This window comes from Formica exsecta, unplaced genomic scaffold (assembly GCF_003651465.1).
Source record: "Formica exsecta isolate Colony F162 unplaced genomic scaffold, ASM365146v1 scaffold247, whole genome shotgun sequence".
Classification (NCBI taxonomy): Eukaryota; Metazoa; Arthropoda; class Insecta; order Hymenoptera; family Formicidae; genus Formica; species Formica exsecta.
In genome coordinates this window covers 1,546,816-1,562,129 of record NW_021849743.1, presented here as the reverse complement: position 1 = coordinate 1,562,129, position 15,314 = coordinate 1,546,816, and the positions used below count along the sequence as shown (strand labels likewise).

Here is a 15,314-nt window from a genome sequence, read left to right as displayed (position 1 = left end):
CAAAGGCTTTACAATGGAATTAACTGAGTGCAAAGGGCTAATTAGACTCTATTGGAGTCAATTAAACTCTTCACTTTATACGTATTCTGAAGCATGAGTATTTCCCTCACTACTGCTTTCCAATACCACACTGATCACTAGTTTGTGCTGTTAGCTATTTTAGATCTCACTCTCGCGTTTTTGCATCTCTAGGTACACTTGCGACTCTGGTATGGCTCCTTGAGACTCTGAATCGTGATACTGGATGATTTCGTGCCTCACTTGCGGATATTTGATACGACCATGTTCTAGTTCGCTTAGATCAAGCGGCGGTGTTTTGTGTGGCAATACAGTCCATAGAGGCTGGATCCACCTATTTCCTAAATTTCAATAGAACAATGCTATTAAAGAGTAAGAAAAACTATATCAGAGTTGCATGCATCCGTAAAAATAAGCATAAATCCGTAATAATAATATAAGACAAGTTTCGAATACAGGGTTTCCTCACTCACCAGTGTGGCGATTTTGCCAATATTCTCGGTGCCGTGAGCACCAGCAAAACACGATGTTCAGAATGAACAGGGCTCCACCCAAAGTAGCGCAGAGGGCTATCGTGATGTAGAACGGCGTGAAGTCACCGTACTCGTGTCCTTTGAAGTACGGATTCTTCAGATAATCTTCGCGCTCGTCTAGAATGGACATGTCACAATGTTAACACTCTCTGAAAAACAGAAAGAAGGGAGTCAGAAAGAAGGATTCAGTGCAGCAAGAAGGAGACCCGTCACTCGACGTCGCACCCCTGCAGGCGTGGCTTGGCGTGCCACGCGAGAAAGACGCGTTACAATTTCACGGATCAACGAGCGATTAGTTATCGCTATTGTTACCATCGCGAACGTACGCAAGTATACACGAGCATGTGAAATAGGTCACGAGAAGCACGCGAGTTACGTCGAGTTGACGGAAATTACGTGCGTATAGCGTGAAACTCATACGTACCTAAGGATGTTCCTTTTCTTTCGCCTGTCGCGTCGTCGATATTTATTCTCCACTTGGTAATATAATAATATTTTACACAAGCAAGATGTGAAAAACATCCAGCTACTTGCGCGTCGCTTTTGTGCGTTGGAATGTTTGAACAGCGTTAGATCACTCGTATTGGGCGGGGCATCCCATTGAGTGGGGGAAGTTATTTGCGTCTTGCGTACTACTCCGAGAGGGACTCGTGTCCTCGTGTCATTCACTGTCGTTGAACGAATCGGTAAGTTTACAGCCTATTCCACCGATCGAGGTCACGATCAGATGAAATAGGTGCCATCAAAGATAGATGGTAGCAGTAGTACTATTAATGAGTCGGAAAAAATATAAATTATATAAAAAAGATATTTATTGCTGACGAGGAAATAATAACTATTAGAAATGAAAATTGAAAAGATTAAGATTACGTTAACAATAAATGTTGCGGTAACGATGATCATGATTTTCGAGTAGCTACAATACACATATTTTCTGGCGAAACTTCGGTGGTAGTATAATAAAATAGCTCGGCCTGAAATCCAATACTTTGCAGAAATGACAAACGACCCCAATTCAGCAGCGTCTTAGCCTTGCGTCCGATAATTTCGCGTTCGTCTAATTTTGAAGACCAGCTGACATTATCCTGCCCGTCGTACCGGACGGTGGAATCGTGTTGCGGTTTAACGTTATTTTTTAAACGAGGAGCACAGGTCGCCCAACTAACTATGCTGCGTAAAACCGAGAACTCATTTGCGGTGAAGTCACATTGTCGCAGATATTCTCTGCCTACGTAAGACGAATATTCGCATTTGTGGTGGCAGCAAAATGCGAGGACTAAGCCGCGAACATCGACCTTAGGCTCGTTGTTTATTGACTTCGCCAAGCAACGTATCGCCAAGTCTGCAAATACGACGTCATCGATTAGAGAGAATATGCGAAAATGAAAACTTGTGTGTAATGAAGAAATATATATATTGTATACCAGTGGCTGTCCCGCAGAGATGTTTCGCTATCCCGACTTTATATTTGATTGTGTGGATTTCCAAGATCTTGTTCAATTGCAAATCGGCAATATCGGCGCGCACCCTTTTTATTACGAGACGATTCTCTTCCCTCCTAAGTTTATTGTCTCCCTTGTGCCGATGACTCGAACGGTCGACTAGTAAGACGCAAGAGTTCGATTTGTTTTTTATGATCTGCCCCAGCCAGTATGTTAATAAAGCTAAAATATAATTTAATTTAGTATGCTACAGCGTAAACGATTTATTTAAATGAATCGTTTGAGAGAAAAAAAAAATATAATTTTTTTTTTTTAATATCAAAAATCCGAGAAAGTAAAAAAGTTTATCTGAATAAGATGTACCTTTTCCTGCCCCAAATTCAATGAAACAGGTATTGTCCTGCACGAGACCAGCTTGCTCCAAATGTCCAAGTAGAGATGCGTTTTGGAGCAAGTGTTTTCTAACGTTACTCCCGCAGGTCTCGTCCCTCAATTTGTTTTTCAGCACGTCGTGCTGTAGTATCGCTTGAGAAAAGTCTGGTAGTTTGTCTGAATAAGAAGCAATAATAGAGGAAATATTAGATACATTATATCATTGAACATTTTATAATCCTCTCCATCATAATTTTAAATAATTTTACCATAGGCAGAATGGATCTTTCTTATCACCGTTTCCAAAACAGATTCATCGAGCTGAGACAACGGTACATGCGGTGGCGCCACCATAGTCTCCTCGTCCAAGTTGATACCCTTGACTATAAACGCAGGTTGCGCATCCAAATTTCTTTTGGTGTTGCACACGCCCAGATGCTTCGTCAGCTTTGACTGGTAACACGTGCTGGAAAGAGACACGTTAATTAGATCGCGATCTCTTTCATGATTTCTCGATTAATGAATACTTACTGCGTGGGATCCAGTGGACACTTTACTCTCCTGTCACCAGTATCGTCGGAATCGGCGATGTTTTGTTGATGCTCGCCGCAATAATTTTTGCCCTCGCCCACCGTCATGCGACAGAAACGTTTTTTCCGTTTGACAAAGTACATGCAATGACTACCGTTTGCCATACTCTTTATCTAATAAAGGACTGGATATTCCTTACTTGAGAATAATTTTTATTTTTCACAGGTTATATAGGATTTGCCAGTCTTCAACATTGTAGAGCGACATGTAGATTGAAGATATTTCCATCTCTTCGCTGCTAGATGACGCCACGATTCACTTTTTTCTTCAAGTAAATTCGAAGTTGTCTCTCAGTATTCCTGACGAGGACGCAACGTGCATTAAGCCCGTTCTACATTGATCGCCTGTCGCCAGTCGCAAGCAAATCGACCAATCACAGTCGATTATTCCGTCGAATATTCGACTGTGATTGGTCGATTTGCTTGCGACTGGCGACAGGCGATCAATGTAGAACGGGCTTAATGCACGTTGCGTCCTCGTCAGGAATACTGAGAGACAACTTCGAATTTACTTGAAGAAAAAAGTGAATCGTGGCGTCATCTAGCAGCGAAGAGATGGAAATATCTTCAATCTACATGTCGCTCTACAATGTTGAAGACTGGCAAATCCTATATAACCTGTGAAAAATAAAAATTATTCTCAAGTAAGGAATATCCAGTCCTTTATTAGATAAAGAGTATGGCAAACGGTAGTCATTGCATGTACTTTGTCAAACGGAAAAAACGTTTCTGTCGCATGACGGTGGGCGAGGGCAAAAATTATTGCGGCGAGCATCAACAAAACATCGCCGATTCCGACGATACTGGTGACAGGAGAGTAAAGTGTCCACTGGATCCCACGCAGTAAGTATTCATTAATCGAGAAATCATGAAAGAGATCGCGATCTAATTAACGTGTCTCTTTCCAGCACGTGTTACCAGTCAAAGCTGACGAAGCATCTGGGCGTGTGCAACACCAAAAGAAATTTGGATGCGCAACCTGCGTTTATAGTCAAGGGTATCAACTTGGACGAGGAGACTATGGTGGCGCCACCGCATGTACCGTTGTCTCAGCTCGATGAATCTGTTTTGGAAACGGTGATAAGAAAGATCCATTCTGCCTATGGTAAAATTATTTAAAATTATGATGGAGAGGATTATAAAATGTTCAATGATATAATGTATCTAATATTTCCTCTATTATTGCTTCTTATTCAGACAAACTACCAGACTTTTCTCAAGCGATACTACAGCACGACGTGCTGAAAAACAAATTGAGGGACGAGACCTGCGGGAGTAACGTTAGAAAACACTTGCTCCAAAACGCATCTCTACTTGGACATTTGGAGCAAGCTGGTCTCGTGCAGGACAATACCTGTTTCATTGAATTTGGGGCAGGAAAAGGTACATCTTATTCAGATAAACTTTTTTACTTTCTCGGATTTTTGATATTAAAAAAAAAAAATTATATTTTTTTTTTCTCTCAAACGATTCATTTAAATAAATCGTTTACGCTGTAGCATACTAAATTAAATTATATTTTAGCTTTATTAACATACTGGCTGGGGCAGATCATAAAAAACAAATCGAACTCTTGCGTCTTACTAGTCGACCGTTCGAGTCATCGGCACAAGGGAGACAATAAACTTAGGAGGGAAGAGAATCGTCTCGTAATAAAAAGGGTGCGCGCCGATATTGCCGATTTGCAATTGAACAAGATCTTGGAAATCCAGACAATCAAATATAAAGTCGGGATAGCGAAACATCTCTGCGGGACAGCCACTGGTATACAATATATATATTTCTTCATTACACACAAGTTTTCATTTTCGCATATTCTCTCTAATCGATGACGTCGTATTTGCAGACTTGGCGATACGTTGCTTGGCGAAGTCAATAAACAACGAGCCTAAGGTCGATGTTCGCGGCTTAGTCCTCGCATTTTGCTGCCACCACAAATGCGAATATTCGTCTTACGTAGGCAGAGAATATCTGCGACAATGTGACTTCACCGCAAATGAGTTCTCGGTTTTACGCAGCATAGTTAGTTGGGCGACCTGTGCTCCTCGTTTAAAAAATAACGTTAAACCGCAACACGATTCCACCGTCCGGTACGACGGGCAGGATAATGTCAGCTGGTCTTCAAAATTAGACGAACGCGAAATTATCGGACGCAAGGCTAAGACGCTGCTGAATTGGGGTCGTTTGTCATTTCTGCAAAGTATTGGATTTCAGGCCGAGCTATTTTATTATACTACCACCGAAGTTTCGCCAGAAAATATGTGTATTGTAGCTACTCGAAAATCATGATCATCGTTACCGCAACATTTATTGTTAACGTAATCTTAATCTTTTCAATTTTCATTTCTAATAGTTATTATTTCCTCGTCAGCAATAAATATCTTTTTTATATAATTTATATTTTTTCCGACTCATTAATAGTACTACTGCTACCATCTATCTTTGATGGCACCTATTTCATCTGATCGTGACCTCGATCGGTGGAATAGGCTGTAAACTTACCGATTCGTTCAACGACAGTGAATGACACGAGGACACGAGTCCCTCTCGGAGTAGTACGCAAGACGCAAATAACTTCCCCCACTCAATGGGATGCCCCGCCCAATACGAGTGATCTAACGCTGTTCAAACATTCCAACGCACAAAAGCGACGCGCAAGTAGCTGGATGTTTTTCACATCTTGCTTGTGTAAAATATTATTATATTACCAAGTGGAGAATAAATATCGACGACGCGACAGGCGAAAGAAAAGGAACATCCTTAGGTACGTATGAGTTTCACGCTATACGCACGTAATTTCCGTCAACTCGACGTAACTCGCGTGCTTCTCGTGACCTATTTCACATGCTCGTGTATACTTGCGTACGTTCGCGATGGTAACAATAGCGATAACTAATCGCTCGTTGATCCGTGAAATTGTAACGCGTCTTTCTCGCGTGGCACGCCAAGCCACGCCTGCAGGGGTGCGACGTCGAGTGACGGGTCTCCTTCTTGCTGCACTGAATCCTTCTTTCTGACTCCCTTCTTTCTGTTTTTCAGAGAGTGTTAACATTGTGACATGTCCATTCTAGACGAGCGCGAAGATTATCTGAAGAATCCGTACTTCAAAGGACACGAGTACGGTGACTTCACGCCGTTCTACATCACGATAGCCCTCTGCGCTACTTTGGGTGGAGCCCTGTTCATTCTGAACATCGTGTTTTGCTGGTGCTCACGGCACCGAGAATATTGGCAAAATCGCCGAGAAAGAGAGAGAGAGAGAGAGAGAGATAATTCGACGGAAATCGAACAAGAGAAACGACGATGGCGCGCAAGTTCTGTGTGAACCCTTAGAAAATTATTTTTCTTTCAAAATCATCATTCCCGTCGATCCGCCGCTACGCTTCGTAAACTCATTAGGCGGCCCTTGTTCCCGCCATCGTTAATTGAGTGTCGAGGTGAAACGAACGACACGAAATTATCATTCGAATCCTTCTTGTTAGGCATCAGCGTCACTTTGCCTGTCTCTTTCTTGCTTTTTCTCTCTCTCTTTATCTATATATCTCTTCTTTCTTTCTGTTTCGCTCGCGCTTTCGTTCTCTCTTTCTTTTTCGAAAAGTCATCATTTTAAGTAACATGATCAACTAAGTCTATTGTAAAAGAGATGAAATTCGTTTTTTGCTGCAACAAAGTGTCGGTTTCTGACACATCCAGATCAAATTTATTGTAAGTGTAATCGTAAAGTGCATTACGATGTGTTACATGTAGGGTGGAAACTAATCGATGTTGTTCTCGAGGAGAGAACAAAGCTCAATTGTCACGAAGAATATTTCTCGCGTCATTTAGTTAAGTCTACGTTGATGCATTGATTGTTAAAGTTGGTCGATACGCAAGTACATACGAACAGAAACGTTTGCTGATAACATCATTATAACTTTCTCCAAAAAAGAATATCAAACCGTCGAGTTTAATTTAAAATTCTTTTTTGTTGCAATCTTTCATTTTCTTGGCGATTTTTAATTCATTTGCGAATTTCTTTGAAGAGAAATCGTGTGTTACTGGCAAAGGCGGATGTTAACAACAACTATGTACGCTGTTGCACGTTAGGAATACAACTCGCGACAAGTAAAAAATGACCGACGTAACGCATCGAAGCCCAAAGTACGAAGGATTCACAAGCGGCGAATTTCGACGCGAAATATATCACAAAAGCGTGAAGTTGACTGTTACTCATTTCATTCGTTAAATACTCTCGTTTTAATTAATGATCTCGCACGCGTCGCGAAGAATGCCAATTAAGAATCCTTTACATCCTTGGAGAAAGTTCACCGAGACTTGTCGCAGGTAAATGTGCCGCGTAAATTAAACCGCAAAATATCGTACGCCGATAAATTTTTCCGAATGAAAACGACGTGCTTGAGAATCGTGTGACATTATGGATTCAGACTCTAACGAAGCGCTCGGATTGCGGTAAGAACAATCACTAGTCGACGCCGCCAAGGATGAAAATCTGATTTCTGTCTAACATGACTCTGTAGGCAGCGACACTGACGGAGAAAGTGAGAGAGAAAAGTGGTGTATACAGAAGTGTACAATGTAGGTTGAATGAGGAGTCGCGCTGGATGGATTATGTCAAGGATGCACAAACTTTTTCGGCATCGACTCGAAAAAATCAACATTATATTTGCAACAGATTTTTATCTGTGGATGTGCATGGATAGATTAATAAGAAATGAAAATAATTTGCGCTATCTTATTTTTAAAATTCTCTCTCCCTTTTTTCTCTTTCTCTTTCTCTCGCATAAGTTCTATTATGTAATTAGGGAATATATTTTTATTCTCTCAGTTCAGATCGAGTTTAATTTGTCATTTATTTTCGTTTCATATTGGATCGAGCGTCTTGGCTCGAGCCGACAACACCAGATTCGGTCCGAAGTTTGTGCATCATTGAATTGTGTAATTTAATCTTGTATATATATAAGGTACATTTTGTATATTGTTAAAAGTTTGTGTGATATAAATGGTTATGTATTTACTATCGAGCGCGAACGGCGAACGGGGCTTCCGCGCGATTATTCTACGAGCGATTAGCCGACGTGCGCGACGTGCCATGTGGTTTTTCGTGGTCCTGCATCGCCAAGTACGTCGCGTGCAGTGACGTCTTCCTTCTGTCACGCTGTCGACGATAGAATGCAGAAGATAGTTTAAGATCATCGGCCCCCTCTCCGATCAATTTTATTCAACGCTTAGTAATCGCGTTGTCAAATTATTTTGTTCCGAATATAATATGAACACGTTAAAAATTTATATCTTGCATTTTCATTTGTTCTATGTTTCATTGGCACGTAATCTCTCATCTCAAACTGATATAATATAATATTTTACACTCGCGAATTGCTCGCCATCAAATAATTCTCGAATCACTCGTAACTTCGAAATACTTGCGCAAACCGATTTATTACAACTCGAGTCAACTTGCAAAGACATTTTGCTCATTCGATTCGCGAACGAAAGAAAAGCAAGGATCGTTGCAAAGATGGAGAACGAACGAATCGCGCATCTCTAGTATCGTTTGATATCCGGGAAATCGAATCGTAATGACACGAATCGCACTGCATATCGTACTTGGCACTCGGCGGGGCCACGGAAATGGAGCGAGCACAGGATGTCCCTCTGGCCGAGAATGGCACGCGCGCGGACCGCGGAGCCGGTCCCATGCGCGCGTCTAGTTAATTTTGTTATTTCATTTATCTCGGACTCTTCGTACTCGGGACCCGACATCTGTATGTGGTTTCGCGGCCTCTTGTAAAATACAATTACACATGGAACACACCATACACGTTTATTAATTAATAAAAAAATCACAAGTTTTTAGAAAACGTGTCCTCGTATGATCGGCATCGTTGATTTCTCCCTCTATCTGCCAAAATCCCGGACCTCTTTTAAGTTATATTCGAACGTATCATTATTTAATGATGTATTAAGAAATATTAAAAATATAGACTCGTGTATGACGTATGATTAAGTTCTATTCGTCTAATGATGATTACATGGTAAGTAGAGAGGGAGCGAAATCGATTATTTCAGTTAGCACTGTCGAGCGAATCGATGTAAAAGCTATTCCTTACCTCAGTCAGTCGCAAGCAGCTGAATTAATTCGAATGATTTGAATGTTTCGTTGGCTGCGAGCGGCCGGTTTTCAGTTAACTTCCCGGCAAATGTGCGCGCCGCCCGACATTCTCCAGTCAGGATAGGTATTTAACGGATGTACACGTGTCCGACCATATTGCGTTTGTGTCGTTCGATAAATAGGTGGCTAAGCAACTCCAACGGAAACCCGTGTTAATTAACGTTGAGTTTCAGGACTGATTTACGTGGCGTCTAATTAGCGGGCCTGCCGGCGACGTAGTAGGCATTTTGATTGGCCACACCGCGAATAGAACGCGGACCGATTGGCCTTGCCGGTGTGTCGTATCGATTGTTTTCGTTTCTTCTCCTTCTCCTCTTGCTCTTCCTCCTCCTCCTCCTCCTTTCGCACCGTCATTCTCTTTTTGTTCGTTCTTAAAAACAAAGGCCGAATAGATGCGCTAAAGCGTGCTTCCGAAACGAGAGTGCTTCTAAAACGAAATGCAACCCGATCATGAACATAAAAGTAGAATGGCATTGTGTAATAAATATATACTTGTATATGAAATAGAATATACATACTAAATACTTATAAGTAAATAGAGAATAAAAAGTACAACGATATCATTTTTCAGAATTTGTAAAAACCAATTTCTCTCATTATATATATAGAAAAAGAGAGAGCGTTTGGATCGCGTAATTTTTTCAACGGTAAATAGACCTGTAAGATGGTTCGTTACATGAGAGTGAAGAAAAGGAAACTCTCCTCGTTAATTAAACCGCGTGCAACCATCGCGTTCTAATCCTTTATTTGCTGGCTGTCTTACGTTTACAAGCGTATCAATTAAATCCGGAATCAAACAAGCGCATTACCAATATACGCGCGCTCGTTAAACTTATAGATCTATCATACTGACGTAATTCATTAAACTCTTTAGGTCGCTGCTTTTTTTTTTCAATAGCGGCACGTCATTATTGCACGAATCATTACGAATAATTGCGAAAGCGTAAATAAAAACTTTTTATGCGACGAAAATTCTCATAGATACTAATTCCGATGCAGAAAGACAATAGATACACACGTACATTCATACACATACACAGATTCTCACAATGCGATCTTGAGTATGAGCGGCGATGCATTTCGAAACGTCAAGCGTGTGCAGTTTCTTGAAGTTTTGCAGCAATTAACAGTCGACGGCGAATAACAAACTGATTTAATTAATTGCATAACTGCGAGCAGAGGCGGTCCCCTCCCTCTTTCCTCCCCTCTTCCTTTTCTATCTCTCCCCACACTTCTAATCGAAGCGGGTACATATTGTTGCACCCGTTGCGCTCTACCCCTCATCAGCCCCATCGGCAATTAATTATAGCATTCCAGGTTAGCCCGGGAATTAATTACGTCCAGAAGTTGGACGCTGGCGAGGGATCGTTAGAAATCGTCCTTCGTTAGAGTTAGGCGGGCATAGGTCCAGGTAATTATTGATAGTCTCTCCCGGTCCCTTTCATTGTGCCGATAACGGACGAGCTTAGAAGGTCCATATCGCACTGATATATTTCGGACATATTTTCGAGCGAGAAAACGTGGAATTGCCAATGCGCTGCTGAATCTTTCAATCGTGCTGTCAAAAATTGTAAAAAAAAATTTCATTAACAGAAATGGAGAACGATTCTGCTTAAGACGCGCGATTCTAGCGAGAGACTGGATCGAAAGTAAAGTGCAACGATCGGTAATATTCTTTCACAAACGCGGATGAAATCCTCTATTAATGATAACCCTTGTTCATCTATTCCTTGATTCCTTCTACGTACTTGTTGACATGATTTTATCGGCGAGAATTGTCGGGGAAACAAAAAGGATCGTTAGCGCTCGCGACACGTTTTACGGCACGTAAATATGGGCATATACGTTTCGAACAAAGTTCACCAAGTATTTTTCGACAGTAACATGTAACTAAACCGACGTAGAGAGAATTTTTAAAATGTGCCATCGACCCATTGGAGACAGGAGCGAGTAATTACGTTGTTAACGAATTTCTAATCTTTTTAAAGTACCTATTTCAAATTAATTAATAATCATTATCATTTTAATTCGGACAATATAAGGTCGACGAAGAAAGAATGATTAAAAAGCACGGATATCCCATCGATTAACGTGTCGATAGAAAAGCAACGCGATTATTATTGTCTCGTCACGTTACGCGACAGTAAGACTTGCACATTACCAAATTTCTTCTTTACAGCGCGTGTGACAGATGCGGCGGGATAAAAAGATAAAAAAAAGGTAGAGATGTATCCGTAGAGAGACGGACACGAGGGGTTACGCGAGGGGATCGGTTGACACACTGGCGAGGCAATTATTATTGTGAGTGGTTGGCGACGGGGCCCCAATGATATTTTATTTAAGAAACAATCGGGTAATAGCTCGCTTCAAGAGAGGATAGATAACGCCGCGCGCGATAGATAGAGACCGCTCGGGGAAAAGTTGTAGCGCGATAGAGAACGAGCTACGCGAGAAAAGGGAATTACAGAGGAGGAGGAGGAGGAGAAGGAGGAGGAGGAGGAAGAGCAGAGCAGCAGAAGGATGGGAAGCGGAGAGGAGGACAAGTACAGCTGGCGCGGGAGGAACGGGAAGGAGAGAGGGAGGAAAGATGAGGGGGGAGGTAAAAGGTGAACTTTGAGACGGGCTGGTATCAGGGTAGCTCTACATTAGCGAATTACCCGCGCGCAGATCCCTCGACGGTGAACAATAAATACGGGGTAATCTGGAAATATTGTTCAAAGGATTCGATAAATTCCACAAAAATCAGTAAACCGCGCTATATATATATATATATAAAGAGAAAGAGAGAGAGTAAAACGGGCTAAAATAATATCATTTTTGAAGGAATCAATTTTGATCCTTTATTAAATCTAATCTTTAAACAGTTTTCAAAAAGGCGTTAGTAAAGTGACGTTTTTTACAGCACATATCGAAATTATAGCAAGCGCTTCATTCAATTACACATTGATATAAGAAACGAATTATTTTTATAGTAATTCTTATACATACCTGAAGAATTGTACGATTACGACCTAACAGAATCTCCGTGATTTCAAAATCGATACGTGCACAATCGCGCTTAAAGCCCGTTCTACATTGATCGCATGTTGCCAGTCGCAAGCAAATCGACCAATCACAGTCGAATATTCGACGGAATAATCGACTGTGATTGGTCGATTTGCTTGCGACTGGCAACATGCGATCAATGTAGAACGGGCTTTAAGCGCGATTGTGCACGTATCGATTTTGAAATCACGGAGATTCTGTTAGGTCGTAATCGTACAATTCTTCAGGTATGTATAAGAATTACTATAAAAATAATTCGTTTCTTATATCAATGTGTAATTGAATGAAGCGCTTGCTATAATTTCGATATGTGCTGTAAAAAACGTCACTTTACTAACGCCTTTTTGAAAACTGTTTAAAGATTAGATTTAATAAAGGATCAAAATTGATTCCTTCAAAAATGATATTATTTTAGCCCGTTTTACTCTCTCTCTTTCTCTTTATATATATATATATATAGCGCGGTTTACTGATTTTTGTGGAATTTATCGAATCCTTTGAACAATATTTCCAGATTACCCCGTATTTATTGTTCACCGTCGAGGGATCTGCGCGCGGGTAATTCGCTAATGTAGAGCTACCCTGATACCAGCCCGTCTCAAAGTTCACCTTTTACCTCCCCCCTCATCTTTCCTCCCTCTCTCCTTCCCGTTCCTCCCGCGCCAGCTGTACTTGTCCTCCTCTCCGCTTCCCATCCTCCTGCTGCTCTGCTCTTCCTCCTCCTCCTCCTTCTCCTCCTCCTCCTCCTCTGTAATTCCCTTTTCTCGCGTAGCTCGTTCTCTATCGCGCTACAACTTTTCCCCGAGCGGTCTCTATCTATCGCGCGCGGCGTTATCTATCCTCTCTTGAAGCGAGCTATTACCCGATTGTTTCTTAAATAAAATATCATTGGGGCCCCGTCGCCAACCACTCACAATAATAATTGCCTCGCCAGTGTGTCAACCGATCCCCTCGCGTAACCCCTCGTGTCCGTCTCTCTACGGATACATCTCTACCTTTTTTTTATCTTTTTATCCCGCCGCATCTGTCACACGCGCTGTAAAGAAGAAATTTGGTAATGTGCAAGTCTTACTGTCGCGTAACGTGACGAGACAATAATAATCGCGTTGCTTTTCTATCGACACGTTAATCGATGGGATATCCGTGCTTTTTAATCATTCTTTCTTCGTCGACCTTATATTGTCCGAATTAAAATGATAATGATTATTAATTAATTTGAAATAGGTACTTTAAAAAGATTAGAAATTCGTTAACAACGTAATTACTCGCTCCTGTCTCCAATGGGTCGATGGCACATTTTAAAAATTCTCTCTACGTCGGTTTAGTTACATGTTACTGTCGAAAAATACTTGGTGAACTTTGTTCGAAACGTATATGCCCATATTTACGTGCCGTAAAACGTGTCGCGAGCGCTAACGATCCTTTTTGTTTCCCCGACAATTCTCGCCGATAAAATCATGTCAACAAGTACGTAGAAGGAATCAAGGAATAGATGAACAAGGGTTATCATTAATAGAGGATTTCATCCGCGTTTGTGAAAGAATATTACCGATCGTTGCACTTTACTTTCGATCCAGTCTCTCGCTAGAATCGCGCGTCTTAAGCAGAATCGTTCTCCATTTCTGTTAATGAAATTTTTTTTTACAATTTTTGACAGCACGATTGAAAGATTCAGCAGCGCATTGGCAATTCCACGTTTTCTCGCTCGAAAATATGTCCGAAATATATCAGTGCGATATGGACCTTCTAAGCTCGTCCGTTATCGGCACAATGAAAGGGACCGGGAGAGACTATCAATAATTACCTGGACCTATGCCCGCCTAACTCTAACGAAGGACGATTTCTAACGATCCCTCGCCAGCGTCCAACTTCTGGACGTAATTAATTCCCGGGCTAACCTGGAATGCTATAATTAATTGCCGATGGGGCTGATGAGGGGTAGAGCGCAACGGGTGCAACAATATGTACCCGCTTCGATTAGAAGTGTGGGGAGAGATAGAAAAGGAAGAGGGGAGGAAAGAGGGAGGGGACCGCCTCTGCTCGCAGTTATGCAATTAATTAAATCAGTTTGTTATTCGCCGTCGACTGTTAATTGCTGCAAAACTTCAAGAAACTGCACACGCTTGACGTTTCGAAATGCATCGCCGCTCATACTCAAGATCGCATTGTGAGAATCTGTGTATGTGTATGAATGTACGTGTGTATCTATTGTCTTTCTGCATCGGAATTAGTATCTATGAGAATTTTCGTCGCATAAAAAGTTTTTATTTACGCTTTCGCAATTATTCGTAATGATTCGTGCAATAATGACGTGCCGCTATTGAAAAAAAAAAGCAGCGACCTAAAGAGTTTAATGAATTACGTCAGTATGATAGATCTATAAGTTTAACGAGCGCGCGTATATTGGTAATGCGCTTGTTTGATTCCGGATTTAATTGATACGCTTGTAAACGTAAGACAGCCAGCAAATAAAGGATTAGAACGCGATGGTTGCACGCGGTTTAATTAACGAGGAGAGTTTCCTTTTCTTCACTCTCATGTAACGAACCATCTTACAGGTCTATTTACCGTTGAAAAAATTACGCGATCCAAACGCTCTCTCTTTTTCTATATATATAATGAGAGAAATTGGTTTTTACAAATTCTGAAAAATGATATCGTTGTACTTTTTATTCTCTATTTACTTATAAGTATTTAGTATGTATATTCTATTTCATATACAAGTATATATTTATTACACAATGCCATTCTACTTTTATGTTCATGATCGGGTTGCATTTCGTTTTAGAAGCACTCTCGTTTCGGAAGCACGCTTTAGCGCATCTATTCGGCCTTTGTTTTTAAGAACGAACAAAAAGAGAATGACGGTGCGAAAGGAGGAGGAGGAGGAGGAAGAGCAAGAGGAGAAGGAGAAGAAACGAAAACAATCGATACGACACACCGGCAAGGCCAATCGGTCCGCGTTCTATTCGCGGTGTGGCCAATCAAAATGCCTACTACGTCGCCGGCAGGCCCGCTAATTAGACGCCACGTAAATCAGTCCTGAAACTCAACGTTAATTAACACGGGTTTCCGTTGGAGTTGCTTAGCCACCTATTTATCGAACGACACAAACGCAATATGGTCGGACACGTGTACATCCGTT

At 41.3% G+C, this 15,314-nt stretch overlaps 3 protein-coding genes and 2 long non-coding RNA genes across 7 annotated transcripts; 2 read left to right on the top strand and 3 right to left on the bottom strand.

Moving 5' to 3' along the window:
- Positions 1 to 75: 75 nt before the first annotated feature.
- LOC115236276 lies at positions 76 to 1,298 on the bottom strand. The gene is made up of 3 exons (XM_029808622.1): positions 976 to 1,298; positions 492 to 700; positions 76 to 359 (listed from the first exon to the last, which is right to left on the bottom strand). The coding sequence occupies exons 2-3, from the start codon at positions 679 to 681 to the stop codon at positions 160 to 162; spliced, it is 390 nt and encodes a 129-aa protein (XP_029664482.1). The 5' UTR covers positions 682 to 700; positions 976 to 1,298; the 3' UTR covers positions 76 to 159.
- Positions 1,299 to 1,342: 44 nt separating this feature from the next.
- Positions 1,343 to 3,220, bottom strand: LOC115236274 (tRNA:m(4)X modification enzyme TRM13 homolog). Its single transcript, XM_029808620.1, has 5 exons — positions 2,897 to 3,220; positions 2,635 to 2,831; positions 2,357 to 2,542; positions 1,976 to 2,215; positions 1,343 to 1,893 (listed from the first exon to the last, which is right to left on the bottom strand). The coding sequence occupies exons 1-5, from the start codon at positions 3,058 to 3,060 to the stop codon at positions 1,451 to 1,453; spliced, it is 1,230 nt and encodes a 409-aa protein (XP_029664480.1). The 5' UTR covers positions 3,061 to 3,220; the 3' UTR covers positions 1,343 to 1,450.
- Positions 3,221 to 3,474: 254 nt separating this feature from the next.
- Positions 3,475 to 6,167, top strand: LOC115236383 (tRNA:m(4)X modification enzyme TRM13 homolog). Of its 3 annotated transcripts, none has more exons than XR_003884173.1 (7): positions 3,475 to 3,798; positions 3,864 to 4,060; positions 4,153 to 4,338; positions 4,480 to 4,719; positions 4,802 to 5,273; positions 5,476 to 5,719; positions 6,027 to 6,167. XR_003884173.1 is itself a non-coding variant. In XM_029808793.1 (5 exons), the coding sequence occupies exons 1-5, from the start codon at positions 3,635 to 3,637 to the stop codon at positions 5,242 to 5,244; spliced, it is 1,230 nt and encodes a 409-aa protein (XP_029664653.1). In that variant the 5' UTR covers positions 3,475 to 3,634; the 3' UTR covers positions 5,245 to 5,352. The 3 variants fall into 3 exon arrangements, 1 of the variants encoding a protein (XP_029664653.1); XR_003884172.1 differs by having other exon boundaries at positions 5,377 to 5,719; XM_029808793.1 differs by lacking the exons at positions 5,476 to 5,719; positions 6,027 to 6,167 and having other exon boundaries at positions 4,802 to 5,352.
- A 3,433-nt stretch (positions 6,168 to 9,600) lies between these two features.
- LOC115236384 lies at positions 9,601 to 12,186 on the bottom strand. The gene is made up of 2 exons (XR_003884174.1): positions 12,113 to 12,186; positions 9,601 to 10,682 (listed from the first exon to the last, which is right to left on the bottom strand). It is a non-coding gene; the product is annotated as an uncharacterized LOC115236384 (long non-coding RNA).
- A 136-nt stretch (positions 12,187 to 12,322) lies between these two features.
- On the top strand, positions 12,323 to 14,908 carry LOC115236293. The gene is made up of 2 exons (XR_003884161.1): positions 12,323 to 12,396; positions 13,827 to 14,908. It is a non-coding gene; the product is annotated as an uncharacterized LOC115236293 (long non-coding RNA).
- The last annotated feature ends 406 nt before the right edge of the window (positions 14,909 to 15,314 follow it).